This window comes from Tenrec ecaudatus, chromosome 18 (assembly GCF_050624435.1).
Source record: "Tenrec ecaudatus isolate mTenEca1 chromosome 18, mTenEca1.hap1, whole genome shotgun sequence".
Classification (NCBI taxonomy): domain Eukaryota; kingdom Metazoa; phylum Chordata; class Mammalia; order Afrosoricida; family Tenrecidae; genus Tenrec; species Tenrec ecaudatus.
Window position 1 is genome coordinate 5,121,322 of NC_134547.1, and position 16,100 is coordinate 5,137,421.

General features: G+C 43.6%; 1 protein-coding gene across 1 annotated transcript in view; it reads left to right on the forward strand.

Moving 5' to 3' along the window:
* The first annotated feature begins 1,519 nt into the window (after window positions 1-1,519).
* LOC142432628 (uncharacterized) overlaps window positions 1,520-16,100 on the forward strand; it is a 38,880-nt gene continuing 24,299 nt past the window's right edge. Inside the window, exons 1-5 of the mRNA XM_075537850.1 lie at window positions 1,520-1,593; window positions 6,367-6,453; window positions 8,688-8,814; window positions 9,884-9,979; window positions 12,915-14,611. Of these exons, the coding sequence (XP_075393965.1) occupies window positions 6,439-6,453; window positions 8,688-8,814; window positions 9,884-9,979; window positions 12,915-14,611 (1,935 nt within the window). The 5' untranslated portion in view covers window positions 1,520-1,593; window positions 6,367-6,438. The remainder of the gene's footprint in view (window positions 1,594-6,366; window positions 6,454-8,687; window positions 8,815-9,883; window positions 9,980-12,914; window positions 14,612-16,100) is intronic.

The window sequence follows — 16,100 nt, forward strand, 5'->3', positions numbered from 1 at the left end:
AATAACTTGATGGCAGTGGGTGGTTGTGTTAGTCCAAGTAGATCAGAGAAACAAATCCAAGGACACATGTATATAGGAAAGAGCTTTAGATACAGGAGCAATTGAATATTGAGAAAACATCCCAGCCCAGTTCAGAGCAAGTCCATAAGTCTGATATTAGCCCCTATGTCTGATACCAATCTATAAAGTCCTCTTCAGACTCACAAAACACATGCAATGACACTAAATGCAGGAAGATCACAGATCAATGGGTGGGAAGTCTTGTGGATCCAGTGGTGGTGTAAGCATCTCAGTGCTGACAGCTGTCTCCATGTGGCTTCTTTGGCTCCTAAGGCTCTGGCAGCATCAGGGTAGGTCCATATGTCGTCTCAGGAATGTCTCTAAGGGAGTGAGCCAAGGGAGTGCCTCCCACCTCCAAGGAGGAATACAAGAGTTCCCAGAATCCTCAGGAGAAGGCAGTGCCCACACAGAGGCCTCATTGGCTATGACCTGATTGACAGGCTAGACTCCACCCCTTCACTGGTCCAGCCCTCAAATTGACAAATGATTACATAGCTACCACAGTGGTCCTTAAAAGTCCCAGTGGTGCCACGGGATAAGCGTTGGGCTGCTAACTGAAAGGTCACTGGTTTAAGCCCACCAGCTGCTCTGCAGGGGAAAAAAAGGTGTAGCAGTTCACTTCCATTAAGATTTACTCAATCAGACCAAGTTGATTTGGCCTCACAGCGACCCTCCAGGACAGAGAACTGCCCTAGCAGGTACCCTAGACTGTAATCATTACAACAGCAGACAACTTCTCCCTAGCGGAGGCTGGTGGATTTGAACCATAGAACTGCTCATCCTTAAAGATGGGAGAATGGAGCAGTGCTAGTCTGTCCTGTGTGGAGTCTTAGTCCTTCTGGCCACACAGCCAGAGACCTGAGCACAAGGTTGAGGCTCAGGTGCTTGATAGCTAGACATGAAAATGATCCAAGGGGCGTCCCGATGAACCTGTAGGTTACCACTTGCAGTTTTGCATTTCACGTGTTGGTTTGTGTACCCTCCATAGACAGCCGATTGCAGAAGACATTCCTAGACGCAACCACGTCCGCACCTCGATCACCAGTACAAGTCCCCGAGCTTAGACTCCTGACCCCAGAGTCCTCAATACCTCCCTGACTCCCCCAAACAATCCTGATTTTGTCACAAGGAAAATGAATCTAATATAAGTAGCCCTCCCCAACTCTAAGCATTGACCTTAAACTGTCTGAAACACTAACTTAAAACGGGGCAGACAGCAACCGCTTTCCATTCTGCACGATCACATTCAAGGGTTTCGCAACGTGGATAAAAGAATCCACCAAAGTTTGAAAGGAGGGCGGGTGGGGGTGGAGTTTGAAGGGAAGGTAGCCCCGCCCCCATGAGGGTAGCCCCGCCCTCTCCCCGCCTCCTACTCCTCGCTCTCTTTCTCGGCTCACAATTGGCTCTTCTCGCAAGGCCCCGCCCCCTGCCTGTGGGACCCGCCCCCTCGCCGTCGCGTCTTCGCCCGTCGCGCGGCTGCGCAGTTGATGGCAGACGCGGAAGCGGGCTGTCCGGAGCCTGCACACCCGTGAGGTGAGTGAGCTGCCCTCTTTCTTTCCGTCGTCACAGCGCGCTGTGCGGGCTGCACGCGCGGCCCTTGAGTCCCTCGGACGTGCCGGTCCCCACGCCCGCCCTTCCCGCCCCGCAGCCCCGCCGCCCCGAGGGCGCCGCCCCTGCTCGCTCGACCGCCGGCCCGGCGTCCGCGTCCCGTGTGCCCCCCCCGGGGGGGCTCCGGGTTCACTCGCGGCCTCGCGGGGGTCCCTGGGAGCACCCTCTCCCCCGTGACCCCGGCCGCACCTCGTCCTGCACAGAGAGGTGCAGCCACTGCCTCGCCGTCGCTCCTGACGTGAAGCGGGAATCCCCCCTGCGGCTGCGCGGCGCCTTGAAAATAATCGTTAAAGCGTATTTCTCCAGATGTTTTTGCCTTTACCTTAATTGGTTATTCTTTTTCCGGCTTCGTGGGTGGATGGTGGGAGTTAGCTTCTTGGATTCCAACTTGCCTGTAAATCCTAATCTTTTGAAATAATCTTGCAGCATCCCGTAATGAGGGCATGGTCTTTTCAACACACAATCTCTTGTCTTTTTCTCGCTTTTGTTTGCCTTTGACCCCAGACGTCGTTAAATGTGTCTTTAATTTTCCAAATTGCTTTCAGTCAAAATTGAGAGACTTGCATGCTCATGTATGTGTCTTAGTTTTGTATTCTGCCATATTCGGACATAGCATAAATGGATGGCTTATTCGGACACAGTTTATTCTTTTATGGTTTAGAGGGTAAAAGGTAGAATTCACCTCACCGATGCCAGTGGAAGGTTTTCTCTGTCACTTCTGGGTAAAGGTCTTTGTTTCATGGCAGCATCTGCAATGTAGTGGTTACACGTTGGGCTGCAATCCTCATGGTTAGCAGTTCAACATCACCAGCAGCTCCTCGAGAGAAAGACTGGGCTTTCTACTTCTGACTGAACTTTCTACTCCCGTTAACAATTACAGTCTCAGAAACCCCCAGGGGGTCCACTGTGAGTCAGCATGGACTTGACGGCAGTGACCTTGGTTCGGTTTGGAGAGACCTGGCAATCCTTGGAGAGCTCCGCTTGTATTAGTCTTTCCCTGGATCTAGGCGTTTGCTAGCACACGGCTCTTGGTCCACAGGATGTGTTTCCCTCCTGGCTCTTTATCGGTGATAGTAGGTCCTCTAGTCTCTCTCTACTCATTTCTCTTGCCTGTTACCTGATGTGAAATAAAAAGTATTGGTGGACACATCCCAGGGACCCTCCTTAGATCCGATCAGCGATGTGATGAGATTAAGGGGTGCTGCATGAACACCGTAATCCTTATACAATTGATGGCTCGGCGGATGAAACCATGGGGGATGGACGATGCATAATTGCCAAAGCAGAGAATCATGGTCCAGCCAAGTTGACACATATTGTTACAGAACACAATCCAATCCATGGCGTCTGTATTGGAAACATTTGTTCACGCCAAGTAAGTAATGCTAGAGTGTTTCAATGCATGCTGCTGTTGTTAGGTGCTGGTGAGTCGGTTCCCACTCATGTCAATCCTGTGTGCAGCAGAATGAAACACTGCTGAGCCCTGCACCATCCTCACAGTTTTTTCTGTTGGAGCCCATTGTTGGAGCCACTGTGTCAAACCATCAGTGCATACTTTGTGGCTATGACATTTTATCAGTAACATACAAAATCTTTTCTAGTAACATACAAAACCTAGTTTAAGCAGTGAAGTCTATTAGCCAGGCAATTTTTTTCTCTTAAAATTTTTTTCTCTGAAAATAGTAATCTGTAGGTTACAAGTGGGTGTTTCCACCAGAAACAGGTTTATGAGAGAGAAAGCAGCTTTCTCCTGCACAGCAAGCAGCTGGTGGTTTCAAACTGCTGATCTTGTAGTTAGCAACCCAACTTCTAACACACTACGTCATCAGGTGCCCTCTTCTATCCTGGTAACCACTAGTAATCTTTTATTTCTGTCTCTAAGAGGGCTTCTAAAAGTTCATGGGAAGATGGATTAAAAGACAATAGAAATGTCCCACAGACGTTTGAAGTCACTGTGCAGTTGTCTGTTTTACATAAATGAGATTGTGCCATAGGGGTGTCCTTTTGCAGCTGACTTCACGCACCAGGTGGTGGTTCCGACATTCATTCATGTGTGGAGGGACGTGCATCAGAACTCTAGTTCTCTTTCTGGCTAAATAATACCATTTTTTAGCTTATATCTGTCAAACAACATTTAGAATGTTTCCACCATCTGGCTGTTGTGAAGAGCGTGCAGTGAACACTTGTGGAAAAACCCAAAGAGACAGTTCTGTCTGTCCTACAGGGTTGCCGTGCGTTGGATTGATTGATGGCAGTGGGTTTGGGTTTAATTTATTTTAGTAACATTTATACCATTCAGGGTTTAATTTACTTTAGTAACATTTATACCATTCAATATCCCCTTTCTACACAAACAACTGCTTCTTGGTCAATACACAGGTTCCACATGAGCACACAATAAAAGACTAAAACCAAACTCATCGCTATCAAGTCGGCTGAGAGGCTGTAAATTTTTACAGGAGCAGAAAGCCTCATTTTTCCCCCGAGGAGCTGCCGATGAGTTTGAAACACTGACCTTGTTGTTAACAGCCTGGCGTGTGATCCCCTCTGCCACCAAGGCTCCTGGGAGCACAAGTAAACACACCGGAATTCCAGATTTGATAGGTTGGTATGATCCACACAGTCAAATGCCTTTGTATAGTTAATAAAACAAGAGTAAGCATCTTTGTATCTCTTGCTTTTATCCATGATCCATCTACCGTCAGTATTGATATCCCTTGTACCATATCCTCTTCTGAATCCAGTGTGAATTCCTGGCAGCTTCCTATTTTTGTACTACAACAACCATTTTTACATTATTTTCAGCAAAAGTCTACTTGCATGTTAATGACTTGATAATTTACCCCATGTAGTATAATGGGGCTTTCTAATTCCATAAGGAGTTACAGTCTCGGGAACTCTTGGGGCGGGGGGTGGGTGGTGATGGTGGTAGTGGTGGTGGTGGTTCTGTCGTATAGAGTTGCTATGAGTCAGCATTGACTCGATGGCAGTGATTTTTTTGGTTTTCGTTTTCGTTAATGCTTTCATTACAGGTAGACTTCATTGTTCATTACCATTGGTTGTCACTTAAATGTTTCTGCTTGAAATGGTTGAGCGTGGACCAATTCCTTTAATACATTGATTGTGCACTCCATCCATCTTCTTTTGATTCTTCCTACGTCATTCGATAGTTTGTTCATAGACTCCTTCAGTATTATAACATAGAACTTAGTGTTTGTTCTTCAGTTCTTTCAGTTTGAGAGAGTCCCAAGCCTGTTGATCCCTTTGGGTTTTTTAACTTCAAGTCTTTGTCCATTTCATTATGAAATAGCACTTTATCTTTTCAAGCTGCCTTTTGAAAATTTCTGTTCCACTCATTTATTTCTTCCAGTCACTTTAGCGTCTCTAGACTCTTTTGGGATCTCCTCTGACATCCACTTAGTCTTGTCATCCTTTCCTATATCTGTACTTATCTTTTGTTTTCTTCGTGCATGTTGTTCTTGGTGTTATCCCACAGTTCCTCTGGTTTCCAGTCCTGATTGCTCCATGTGTCAGATCTGTTCTTAAATTCCATTAGGATATGCTCAAGATCATATTTTGGTTCTTGTGGACTTGCTTTACTTTTATTCACATTCAGCCTGAACCTGCATAAGGATCAATTGATGGCCTGTTCAGTCAGCTTCTGACCTTGTTCTGGCTGATGACCCCTAGTTTATCCATTGGCTCTTTCCAAAAAAAGAGATTATGATGTAGTGTCAGTGTAAAAGAGGAAGGGTCTCAACGAGATAGATTACACAGTGGTTGTAATTCAAACTTAGCACAACCGGGAAGATGGAGGAGGACGTGGAGGCAGTGCCTCGTTCTGTTGTACATAAGATTCTGTATGTTCACTCAACACAGTCATCGTCTAAGAAAAGGGATGGTTTTATTTCTTCCTTCCTAATCAGGGTGCCATTTGTTTATCTATCTATCTATCTATCTATCTATCTATCTATTTATTTATTTAGTGCCCGGAGTGCTCTGTCTAGGACTTTATGTTGTTGAAAAGTAGTGTTGAGGGTAGACATCCTCACCTTGGTCCTAATCCCCCTGCGAAAGCTTCCAGTCCTTGTCCATTGAGTGTCTGGTTAGCTTTGTGTTTTTCACAAACGGCTTTTATCACCTTGATGAAATGTGCACACGGCTTATTGCTTACACTGAGCCCTCATTCAGGCAGCCGCGTATTCCACGTTGATCATTGCCTCTTTCTCGGAACACTTCTTTGAAATTCAGTCTCTCTGTATTCGCTTCATTTATCACTTGTCAGCACCCAGGGGAGCAGGTTTTGGATCTTTATTTCTGTGTACATCCACAGCCTTTTCCCATTATCTAATGTCTCAATTTTAAACACCTTCACATCTCCAGCCTAAGCTCTTCTGAATCTCAGACTCATGGTTCCACGTGGCTGTTCAACATCTCTGCTGGGCCTCTCAAGACCTCGCTACGTTTAAATGTACATAAATGATCCTCTGACCTCCTGTATTCCCCGTGAACTTCTCCAGGTCTCAGCTAAGAGCTGCTCCAAGCTTAGATGGAAAACGCTTCAAAAGTACACAACACTGTCCATTATTGATTGGTATTTTGAGTTATGATAAAATAAAGAATATAGATGTGTGTGAGTCTGGCCCCGGAAAGAGGCGTGTTCATTCAGGCATCTAACAGCATGATTTGTTCATTCAGGATTGACTTCTCAACACTAATCTTGCCTGAGAAAAAAAGTTCCAAGGAGGAGAAGATAAAAGAGAGAGCAGAATGGCTTTTTCCCAGGTACACGCAATGTTCTCAGTTGACTGCTCTGTCCTCTCCTCTCTGTAATGCTGTGCTAAGAATTTGTTTATCTCCTCTTGACACTGACATATCCTGACTAACAAGCTCATTCCCACTTAACTCCATGATGGCCCAGTGACCTAGAACTTAAGCAGAGGCTCCATGTGAGCCATGTGAGGAGCCTTATGGTAAAGACTTCAGGCCAGTGTTGGTTGGGAGTTGGGGGAGTAGACCCGCTCTTTGTGGGCCTAGCAACCACACATTTATACACTATATTAATCTGTAGTAGCAACAGAAAATTCCTGGAAAGGGGAACTTGTAATTGTTCATTTTCTCTCCCTGATTATGATCTACTTAAAGCTAAGCAAATGATTGTGTGTTATTGCTCCAAAGTAATGATTGGGGATAGAATGGAAAGTTTGGTAATAGATATCAGTGAGAGGGGATTCAATAACAGACATCCGTGATAGAAGATACTTTTTTTCCATCATCAGTTTTAAAATATGGAATCAATTTAAACATTTAATAGTAGGAGGTTCTTTAAACCATTCACAGCACATCTGCTGGGGGGAAAATCTAATACCTGTTCTTATTTCTCTGATACTGAATGACTTCATCACTGCCAATAATCTGTTATCAATTCTGTTCCTTTCTTTGGTTTGTTTTCTGTCCCCAGCTGTACATGTAAGACTTCCCTGAGTCTAAACACTTGGAATAAGACCAGATTTCCCAAGTTAAAAGCCAAAGCTATAGCCAGCCTGCTGAAGCGGCCCCAAACTTCAGAGTGCACCTATACTTTCAGAGATTTCTCTAGACTCCCTCACGTTTGACCTGCTGACTACAAATTTGGGATAGCCTCTGTAACATTAGGGTTACACCTGTCACCCTCCCCGCCTTCTAACCTACTGGCTTCTATTTCTCCCTTGGGTTAATATACAACTCATGGAAAGTATCATCCTTAACATTACAGTTTTACTATATATATATATATTTATGAAGAGACGTAAAAATAAGGTCTGATAGAGTTTCAGGGTTTCAGTGGCTGAAACTTTTGTGCCTAGCTGTCGTTTACCAACCAGAGAAGCCATAGAGCCTCCGTGGAGTATCTCATTATGTAAGTCAAGCTGCCATCCCTCTTCTTTGGGATGTGCAAGTACCCAGGTGGCTATTGTGACAGGGTCTTTTTCTGACCTCACCAGCTCCTACCCAAGAGACACCTCATTGGCATAACCTGTTGGGTTACATATGATCTTAACCCTCAGACATTGAAGATGGTGAAAATCTAAAGTTTTCAAGGTTACCTCTCAAAATTATAGGCTACAGACCACTTTTTTGTGTGGTAAAGTAAACCCTACACCTATCCCTTAGAGAGACTGATATTTCTTTAACAAACAAATGGGTTTTAGATATAAATGGTTGTCATTCCGCTGCTAGGAATAGAACTCTGTCATCAGTAGGAATGGTGGGAAATTCCACCTTTGTTATTTATTTTTTCTTTTAAACGTGCATGGACATATTTTGTGACAAAGCTAGAAATGGTGCCACTGATAGGGAGTAAGCTTAAGCATTCCCTACCCATCACATCCTCCTGCATCATGCATCACCTCTGTCATTAACCCCTCATTATTTTATAAGTGATTTTTGAGAAAAAAACTTCAGTGAATGTTTTGTTGTGATATTTTGTTCTTCAACTTTTGAAAATTTTCATATCTTGGATTTTTCATGTTAGTAAGCATAGAGATAGCTTACTCTTGGAGATCCTCAGACTGTTCTCCTAACGAACATTTTTGTTGTTGTTGCAGTAAGAAAGAATGATGTGGGGGTCATTTCTGAGTCCCTTGACGTCTTTCCAGTTGTCTGAGGGGTCCTCCTTGGTGGACAACTTAATGGTGCTTACATCTAGGATAATGCACTAGTGATTTAAAATATTCTGGCAAGATGCTGGAGCACTGCTACAAAGCCTATGGAATTATTTGCTTATTTTCCTGTTATCTACCAAGATGAAATTCCTAGTGATGGAGTATATTTCCTATCCCATAATGGAAAATAGGATAAAATTTGTTAAATGTAACTTGCTCACTGTTATCTTATGTGTCTCTGATAAACCTCTAACATCAGTTGATTTGCTTGTATACCTCTCTCCTTTTATCATTTTATGTTCAAATAAAACTTTGTTTTCTGATTGTGAAATATGTGAGATTTTTTTATTTTTTTGTTTGTTTAAAAAAAAACAGGGGCTGTTGTCATTCAGGGATGTGGCCGTAGAGTTCTCTCAGGAGGAGTGGGACTGCCTGGACCCTGCTCAGAGGACTTTGTACTGGGATGTGATGTTGGAGAATTATGGCAACTTGGTTTTCCTCGGTGAGCTAATCCCACCAAAACTGTAGATCTGCCCTTTTGAATTTTCGCCTTTTCTCTGTGAGTCTCTTGGGAGGTTCTCCTCGTCTGGATGGATTTTGACATCTCTAATCTGGATTGTGAAATGTCTAATCTTATGACAGAGATCAAAGTTAGCTCAGAAATGAAGTTTCAAAATACGGCATCGGCACATTAACTGGTTGCTTTCTTTAGATGGTTGTCATTCTAGGACACTGGTACTAACATACCGTAGGCATAAGGGAAAAATGTTATCATCAACTTTTAATATATTCAATAATCTGGCTTTACTTCTGTGCTTTTGGTTGCTTAGTTCTTGGAAGAGACCTAGATATCTATGTATTTGATTAATTCTCTAAGTGTTCCAAAGGAAGCAATTAGTAGATAAATGTTTGCAATTTTTGCCCAGAGAAAACTGGCATTGTAAACCAAACAAATGGCTTGCATTGTACTCAGCAAAAACTAGAGCACAATATAATCTCTCTTTGTTTTGTTTTTTTTAATCATTTTATTAGGGGCCCATACAACTCTTATCACAATCCATACATACATCAGTTGTGTAAAGCACATTTGTACATTCATTGCCCTCATCATTCTCAAAACATTTGCTCTCCACCTAAGCCCTGGCAACAGCTCCTCATTTTCCCCCTCCCTCCCCGTCCTCCCCTCCCTCATGAACCCTTCATACTTTATAAATTATTATTTTGTCATATCTTGCACTGCCCGACATCTCCCTTCACCCACTTTTCTGTTGCCCGTCCCCCAGAAAGGAGGTTATTTGTAGATCCCTGTAATTGGTTCCCCCCTTTCCACCTGACTTAACCTCCACCTTCCTAGTATCGCCACTCTCACCACTGGTCCTGAAGGGGTCATCTGCCCTGGATTCCCTGTGTTTCCAGTTCCCGTCTGTACCAGTGTACATCCTCTGGTCTAGCCAGATTTGTAAGGTAGAATTGGGGTCATGATAGTGAAGGGGGGGGGGAGCATTTAGGAACTAGAGGAAAGGTGTATGTTTCACCGTTGCTACATCAATAATCTCTCTTCTAATCAGCAGGAATGTCTCCCTCCGAGATGAATATTATTTCCATTTTGGAGAAAAAGACAAAGTCCCGGACAGTAGAGAAGACAGTGAAACCAGCAGGAAACCCAGGTAGGTGGAACTATACGGAGACGGAAATAGAGGGGTCTTAGTTTCTTAGAGCTGCTGTAGCAGGACTGCTTCATGCAGGTGGGTGGCTTTAACAAGCAGATACATTTTTTCACAGTCACAGTGCACGAAGTTCAAGTTCAGGGCACCATCTACAGGGGAACGTTCTGTCAGCTGTAGGTGCAGGTCATTGTCTCCTCGGCTTCTGCTTCTTAGCTCCTTGGTGACCTTCATGTGTTCGGTGTCTTCCCCTCTGTGTATCCTGTCTTCCACAGGGACTGATCTATTCACTTCTGTCTGCAAATGGCCTCCTTAACAGAACAAAGAAACCCCCAGGCCCCAGTGGGATTTACATCCATAGGTATCAGGGGACAGAGTTGCCACATAAAAATTCGGAAGGCACAGTTCATTCCACTACAATAGGTAAGCGGTCAGATGGTTAGGGAAATCACACCCTTGTCTGTATTTGGAGGACACTCTCCCTCGGTGGGGAAACTCAACTTTATTTGATGCGAACATTCAAAGGAAATTTCCCCTTGCCCTTCTCAGATGCGTCCCATCCCGTCCTCCAGTGGTGCGATCTTTTATAACCTGTAGCGTGCTATCACTTGGTCACGCTGGCATCTTTGGTGTGATTTTTATAGGGACTAGGGGGGGAAGGGTCTTGCCCCTTTGGTTTCTCCTTTAATATTTGATTTCATGTGATTTGGCGTTCTCAGTTCCTAAAGCCCATTGCTGAGGACTCCTCTATCCTGGTTCTGTGCTCAAGCAAGACCCTTGCTGTCTCTTTGATTGCAGATGAAGATTGCATAGGACTTTGACTAGACCTCTCTGGGTAGTCAAGCCCTTCAGACATACCGTGACTCCTGCTTCCGCACACTTCAAGAATGTGTTTATCAGGAGAATGTGGAGGAACTTTTGAGGTTGTTACTCAGCAGGCTGCCAAAGATATTGGACAAAGAGATCCTGGTGTTTATTTTTTGTGGGGGGGGGCGCAGGGGGAACTGCAAATTGTTTTGTTCCTCAATAAATGTTTTTACTTGGAATTTAACATAGTATGTGTTCATCTTGACCCTTGGGTTACAAAACAACCTGTATCTACCCTCAAGCCACTACTGTGCCCAAAATCTTCCCACGGAGCTGACATTTTCTCTACTGTATCTGATTTTCTGTTGTTGTCAAACGCTGTCTAATTGTTAGAGATCCCAGGAACCTTCTCTCTGTCTTTCGGGATCTCAGGTTACATTTATGGGCAGAGCACAAAGACCCTTCTCAAGGGGATCCCCAACTCTGATGCCCTTTGTTGACGCCCATAGCTTATGTGTTCTCTTTGTCAGCACTGTCTACATAGACAGGAAGTGTATTCTCCTAGGCTTGGACACTTTTTCCTGAAGCTTGTTGTAGTTCCTAAAGTCTGCAATGCCAGTCTCCTTTTTCTGCTAAGCCAACCTGCCCCTCTGTAATGGGCAACCTAAGGCCAGTAGACTTCCCTGGAGAGGGGGCTCCTGGGTCACAGGACGTTTCACATAGTTCAATGAGCATGCAACAACAAAAGGCCGCTTCCAAAGCATGTGGGGAAAATGCCATTATCTTTCATGGCTTGTGAATTTATTTTGAAGCCCCTTCATTAAGAAGGTAAAGATCATGGAGAATATCCTGGTCGTACATTTACTATTTCATACACTTCCTCCCTGTGTCACCTGTTTCCCTTCTTGTCCAGCCCTCTGCATTTTGTCCTCGAGCAAATTTTTCCCTGTGGATTTTAAAGGTAGAGTCTGCCAGCACAGAGGTGAGAAGGGCACGGGCTAGATCTCTCCATCTGACCAGTAAGCGTGATCTCGTGGTTTTGAGCTTCGGTCCACATTCCAAGACCTTCTAATGTGATCCTTTCATAGCAGGTATAGTGTAGTTGGGCACCATCTACTTTTTTTGTTCATGTCAGGCTTGTGGAGACCGATATTTGCATGGTCTTGTTTGTGCATCAGGCTCTTTCTTTCCATGTACCTTCCCATTTTAATCACTCTTCTTTCTTCCAATTAGAGACCAGTAGTTGCATCTTGGATGGCTGCTCATGAGCTTTTTTTTTTTTTAACATTTTATTAGGGGCTCATACAACTCTTATCACAATCCATACATATACATACATCAATTGTATAAAGCACATTTGTACATTCTTTGCCCTAATCATTTTCTTTTTTTTTCTCTTCTTTTCTTTTTTTACATTTTATCAGGAGCTCATACAACTCTTACCACAATCCATACATATACATACATCAATTGTATAAAGCACATCCGCACATTCCCTGCCCCAATCATTCTCAAAGCATTTGCTCTCCACTTAAGCCCTTTGCATCAGGTCCTCTGCTCATGAGCTTTTAAGACCCCACTGGCTACTGACCAGAGCAGGATATAGAACATTGTCTTTGTGAGCTCTTGTTATTTGAATTGACCTTGGTGTCCCTCAGGCGCAGTAACTTGTTTCCTCAAGCTGTTTGGGTATGCTTAAGAAGTTGTCCTTACTTTGTCACCTGTAACCACTCACCAGCTCCTTCTGATTCTGTTTTAAGTCTCAAGTTTACAGACTTTTGTTCACCTACATTGAGTCTACAGCGTCTTGAAATACAGATACCATAGCTTCCACCCGCAGAGCCAAACAATCCACCACAGAATTCCCAACTCATCTCTTTCCCTTAGGGTTTATAGTCTTTCCAAAATGTGTGTATTTAAAACTAGACTTCCCTGAAAATGATCTGCATTTCATGTAAGCATCCTTTTTTAATTGGAGAACTCTATTAATTTTATGTTCTAAATATTTGAAGACTATAGTGAAGAAGTTTCAAAATTCTCTTATGTGTTAAATGTTGGTGTAAAATTGCTCTGGGATATAGAATATTTTCCAACTGTTAATATGAAGTTTATGGCTTTTTTTATATTTTAGATGTCTTTTCTACACATATGACCAAGGAATTACCAGCACGGGAAATCATTGATAAAGGAGCATTATTCCAGAGAGTGATGTTGGAAAGAAATGATTTCCATGGCATCGAGGATTTTCAGTTCATGCAAGTCATGGAAAATGTGCATGAGTGTGGGAGTCAGTGGAGAGGAGGAGAAAGAAGTAACAGAGTGACAATGGCCCATAACAAAATGTTCTCAGCCAGAGGAGCTCAACATGTTAAAACAGAGGTAGGAAACAAGTATGTGACCGTTTTTCATGATTCACTTGAATTAAGCCTTCAGTCACATGTGACTGAAATGCAGCCATTGCACACCGGACAGAAAATGTATGAATGCCATCAACTGGAGACGGCGATCAACAATGAACCTTCACTGTCACCTCTTCAAAGTATTTCACCTGCTCTCCAGAGCCGCATTTCTAATGAATGTGGGGGAATGTTCATGCACCCTTCCTTGTTGATAGCGCACCAGAAAACTCACAGCAGAGAGAAACCTTACAAATGTAAGGATTGTGGCAAAACTTTTAACTGGAGCTCAAACCTCACTAAACATCAGAGAATCCATACTGGGGAGAAACCTTACAAATGTAATTTGTGTGGCAAGGTTTTCACTCAGCGTTCAAGCCTTAAGAGCCACCACACAATTCACAGTAGAGAGAAACCTTTCCAGTGTGTTGAATGTGGTAAGGCTTTCTCTGGAAGATCAACACTTGTGGAGCATCAGCGTACCCATAGTGGAGAGAAACCTTATGCGTGTAATGAATGTGGCAAGGCTTTTACACGAAAATCAGGTCTGCTGAAACATCAGCAAATTCATAGCGGAGAGAAACTTTACAAATGTAATGAATGCGGCAGAGCTTTCAACACGCCATCGAACCTTTGGAATCACAAGAAAATTCACACCGGAGAGCAGAAGTACAGATGCAAGGAATGTGGGAAAGCCTTTAAATGGGGCTCCAATCTCACCAGACACCAACGAATCCACATGATAGGAAAACCATACACATGTGATATGTGTGCCAAGAGCTTTAGTCATCCTGCCAGCCTTCGAACTCATCAGCGATGCCATACTGGAGAAAGACCTTTCAAATGTGCTGACTGTGGCAAGGCTTTCACCCAGAAGTCAGGTCTCGTAGAGCATCAGCGAATTCACAGTCGAGAAAAACCGTTCAAGTGCAATGAATGTGGTAAGACTTTTAGCAGTAGATCAGTCTTTCGGAAACACAAGATAATTCATACTGGGGAGAGTCCTTACAAATGCATTGAATGTGGGAAGGCCTTTTCTGAAAGGTTAAAACTGGTGGAGCACCAGCGAATTCACAGCGGAGAGAAGCCCTACAAATGTATTGAGTGTGGGAAGGCTTTTACCCGAAAATCCGGTTTTCTGGAACATCAGCATATTCATAGTAGAGAGAAACCTTACAAATGCATTGAATGTGGGAAGGCTTTTACCCGAAAAACAGCCCTTTTTGAACATCAACATACTCATAGTGGAGAGAAACCTTACAGATGTATTGAATGTGGTAAAGCCTTTGCCCGAAAATCGGGCCTTTTGAAACATCAGCGAATTCATAGTGGAGAGAAACCTTACAAAAGTAATGAATGTGACAGGGCTTTTTACCATTCACCAGTCCTTTGGGAACATAATCAAATTTATACGGGAGATTTTAGCCAAGCAGTTGGCCTATGATTTAATCCAAACAACGGGGCTTAATGTACTCCTCAATACAGTAATCCAATATAAGCTGTAAATGGCAGCGAGTGCCTGAAATCAAAGCTCAGAAGGGAGAAAGAGGTAGGAGAGAGGGGAGGGGAGGAGGAAAGTGGAACAAGTGGGAAGAAGGCTTTTACTTTGAGGGGACTGCAGCCATTGTCACAGAATAACACGTGTTTAAATTATTGATTGGGAAAGTAATTTATAAGCTTTCACCACAGCTACAATAAAACGTTTTAACAAGTGAATGGCATGGGGGGGGAGTATGTATATCCATTAAGCCTTTGTCACGTGTATTACAGTTACATATATAAATTTGCTATAGTGACATATAAATACTACATACATATGTAGTGTGACAAAGGCTTAAGCCGTGGTGAAAGCCTCAGATCTCAGAATAATACTGGAGGGAATTATTATAAATAGTCATACAGTGAATGGAAAAGCCTTTAACCAGGATCCAAGTCTCACTAATTAGAAGATTTATACTGTACAAAAAACCTCATAATTGTGGGTATGATAAAATCTCTTGATTTTACCAAGAGATGAAATCTTGTGGAATTTCCGAAGTTTTACTTGGGAAACCCTTCCACGTAATAAATGGCATGACAGACCTTTATGTCCGGGCCAGTATCCGCTAGACAGCACTGAGTTTATACGTGACTACCCCAAACACCGCCATCAAGTCGATTCTGACTGAACCCTCTGAAGGGTTTCCAACGCTTAAATTTTTTTTAGATCATTATATTGGGGGCTCATACAACTCCTCACAATCCACACATCCATCAATTGTATAAAGCACATTTGTACATTCGTTACCCTCATCCTCAAAACATTTGCTCTCCACCTAAGCCCCTGGCATCAGCTCCTCATTTTCCCCCTTCCTCCCCACTCCCCCCTCCCTCATGAACCACTGATAACTTATAATTGATTTTGTCATATCTTGCCCTGCCCGACGTCCCCTTTCACCCACTTTGCTATTGTCCATTCCCCAGGGAGGAGGTTATATGTAGATCCTTGTCATCGGTTCCGCCTCTCTACCCTACCCTCCCGGTATCACCACTCTCCAAAGCTTTACATCTTTATAGGACCAAAAAGCCTCTTTCTCCTGAGTACCAGCTGGTGGGTTTGGAACCACTGACCTCGTGGTTAGCAGTCCAACGCTCTTCTGACAGTACTACCAGAGCTGATGAAACCATGTAAATGCAATGTATATGGCAAATTTGATATTTATGAACCGTCTCGGAATTCATAGTGAAGACCCTGATACATTACAGTTAATTCTTACAACAGACTGCTGAGAAGACAGGGCAGTCATATATGGCCTTTGGTACACAACAGAGGAGAATCTAACTCACCAGCCCCAGGCCGGTTGCCACCAGGAGGTCAGACATGCCTCTCCGCCCTACACTACGCTGACCTTATTCTGACACTAAGTATTCCTCCCGTAGCA